Source organism: Grammomys surdaster, unplaced genomic scaffold (genome assembly GCF_004785775.1).
Source record: "Grammomys surdaster isolate TR1022 unplaced genomic scaffold, NIH_TR_1.0 146, whole genome shotgun sequence".
NCBI classification, from domain to species: Eukaryota; Metazoa; Chordata; class Mammalia; order Rodentia; family Muridae; genus Grammomys; species Grammomys surdaster.
Window position 1 is genome coordinate 3,209,936 of NW_021604604.1, and position 2,706 is coordinate 3,212,641.

At 39.6% G+C, this 2,706-nt stretch overlaps 1 protein-coding gene across 1 annotated transcript in view; it reads left to right on the forward strand.

The window, feature by feature from the left end:
* CUNH10orf67 (chromosome unknown C10orf67 homolog) overlaps positions 1 to 2,706 on the forward strand; it is a 77,335-nt gene that overhangs the window by 48,604 nt on the left and 26,025 nt on the right. The window contains exon 9 of the mRNA XM_028764789.1: positions 2,053 to 2,124. Within this exon, the coding sequence (XP_028620622.1) occupies positions 2,053 to 2,124 (72 nt within the window). The remainder of the gene's footprint in view (positions 1 to 2,052; positions 2,125 to 2,706) is intronic.

Consider the following 2,706-nt stretch of genomic DNA (forward strand, 5'->3'; position numbering starts at 1 on the left):
TCTCTCTCTCTCTCTCTCTCTCTCTCTCTCTCTCTCTCTCTCTCTCTCTCTTTTTGGTTAGGGAAGCTTTCTTCTATAATTTTGTTGAAGATATTTACTGGCCCTTTAAGTTGGGAATCTTCACTCTCTTCTATACCTATTATCCTTAGGTTTGGTCTTCTCATTGTGTCCTGGATTTCCTGGATGTTTTGTGTTAAGAATTTTTTGCATTTTGTGTTTTCCTTGACAGCTATGTCAATATTTTCTATGGTATCTCTGCACCTGAGATTCTTTCTTCTATCTCTTGCATTCTGTTGGTGATGCTTGTATCTATGACTCCTGATCTCTTTCAGAGGTTTTCTATCTCCAGGATAATCTCCCTTCATGATTTCTTTATTGTTTCTACTTCCATTTTAGATCCTGGATGCTTTTGTTCAATTCCTTCACCTGTTTGGTTGTGTTTTCTTGTAATACTTTAAGTAATTTTTGTGTTTCCTCTTCAAGGGCTTCTACCTGTTTATCTGTGTTGTCCTGTATTTCTTTGAAGGAGTTATTTATGTCCTTCTTAAAGTCCTCTATCATTAACATGAGAAGTGATTTTTAAATCCAAATCTTGCTTTTCCGGTGTCATGGGGTATTCAAGACTTGCTATTGTAGAGAACTGGGTTCTGATGATGCCAAGTAACCTTGGTTTTTATTGCTTATGTTCTTACACTTGCCTTTCACCATCTGGTTATCTCTAGTGCTCCCTGCACTCACTGTCTCTGACTGGATCCTGTCTCTCCTGTTATCTTGGTTGTGTCAGAACTCCTCAGAATCCAGCTGTCTCTGTGATCCTGTGATCCTGTGATCCTGAGATCCTGAGATCCTGGGTGTAACAGCTCCTGGGAGTCAGGCTGTTTCTGGGATCCTGAAATTCTGGTGTGACCAAGGTCCTGAGATCTTGTAATCCTATGATCCTATGTTCCTGGGTGTGTTAGAACTCCTGGAAATCCAGCCTCCTCTGGGTGTTTTGGGATTGGGTGCAGAGCTGGCACCCTAGGTCTGCTCGGGGCACCAGCACAGACCGGATGGAACCCATGCCACTTGTTGGGAGAGAGTTCCTGGGTCCCTGTGAGTCCCAATTACTCCTTGTTTGGGGGTGGAGGGGTTGCAGCCTCCTTACCTATGATCCTGGGCTTGTTAGTGCTCCTGGGAATTCAGCCTCTTCTGGGTGTTCTGTGATTGGGTGCAGAGCTGGTACCCTAGGTATATCCTGATCATACTCCATCACTGAAGGAATCCAAAGCAGGAACTCAGGTAGGGCAGGAACAGTTTCTGAGGTTTAGTCCATTATCATCATAATGGGGAGCTTGGAGGTTTGCAGGCAGGTGTTAGAGCAATAGCTGAAAGCTATATCTTGACTGGCAGGCAAAGAGCCTGATACTACTCAATATAGGCCTTCCTGGGCATCAGTAACTGTCCTCTCAGATAGCAAGATGTTATAAGACACGTTTCTATTCGGTTTTGATCAATGCTTAAAGTGAGAAGGCTTCATATGCTAATGAAATGAATGGCTACATGTATTTCCCATTCTCTTTTAATTTCAAATAAGTTTAACCATGATTAGAATCATTGGAATAACTTATTAATTTATATTAACCAAGTCTAAGTATTATTGAAGCCTGCATTAATAGAATATTTTGATAGAATTATTTTTATGACTGGAAATCAGTATTAATTGGCAAAGCAAAATTTCATTCTTTATATTGTTGGGAATTTGCTGTTGAATTATCTTGTATTTTTTAAAATTATAATGAGGATTATAAGAATATAATAATGTATCAAAACATATTTAATAAGCAAACAGCACATGTATCTATATAATCTGTTATGTGAAGGGGTAAATAGATGCTGACAACTGACATAATTGCACATGTATTTCTGTTCACTTATGTTAAGGAACTTTTTTCTAGGTACAAGTTTGTTTTCTAATTATATTTAGTATATGATATGTTTCAGATGTTTTGTAATGATTTCTTCTTTTTAGTCTTTGCAAATGAGAAATGATAATACGGTCCTTGGTTTTTACAGATCAACAGACAGAAAGAAGATATTGAAATTAAAAAAAAGTATGCCAGTATAGCCTCTCGTTACAGCAAGGTTGTATGGAATCTATCAAACTATCCATCTACATCTATGAATCTGTCATCCACTTCTTACCTATCATCTACCATCTATCTGTCACTTATCTATCTTCTATCATCTGTCATCTACCTGTCATCTATCTGTCACCTGTCATGTCTCATCTGTCATCTCTCATCTATCTATCGTCCATCTATCTCTGTTGCTATTGTTATCTCTCTGGGTTCAAGAACATGCCATTGCTTTCTCATATATGAGTTTAAATGAAAGTGCTTAATATCAAGAGTAGATAATGTTCTTTCAGGAGAGCCTGGTTCCTAGTACATAACCACCTCAAAGCCAAGCTCCAGAGGTTCCAATTTCTTCTTCTGATCTCTGAGGACACCAGTGATCCATGTCCCCCCCCACACACACACCACACACACACACACAACAGATATACAACACCATACACACACACCACACACACCACACACACACACCACACCACACACACACACACACACAACAGATATACAACACCATACACACACACCACACACACCACACACACCACACACACACACCACACACACACACACACACCACATACACACACACCAC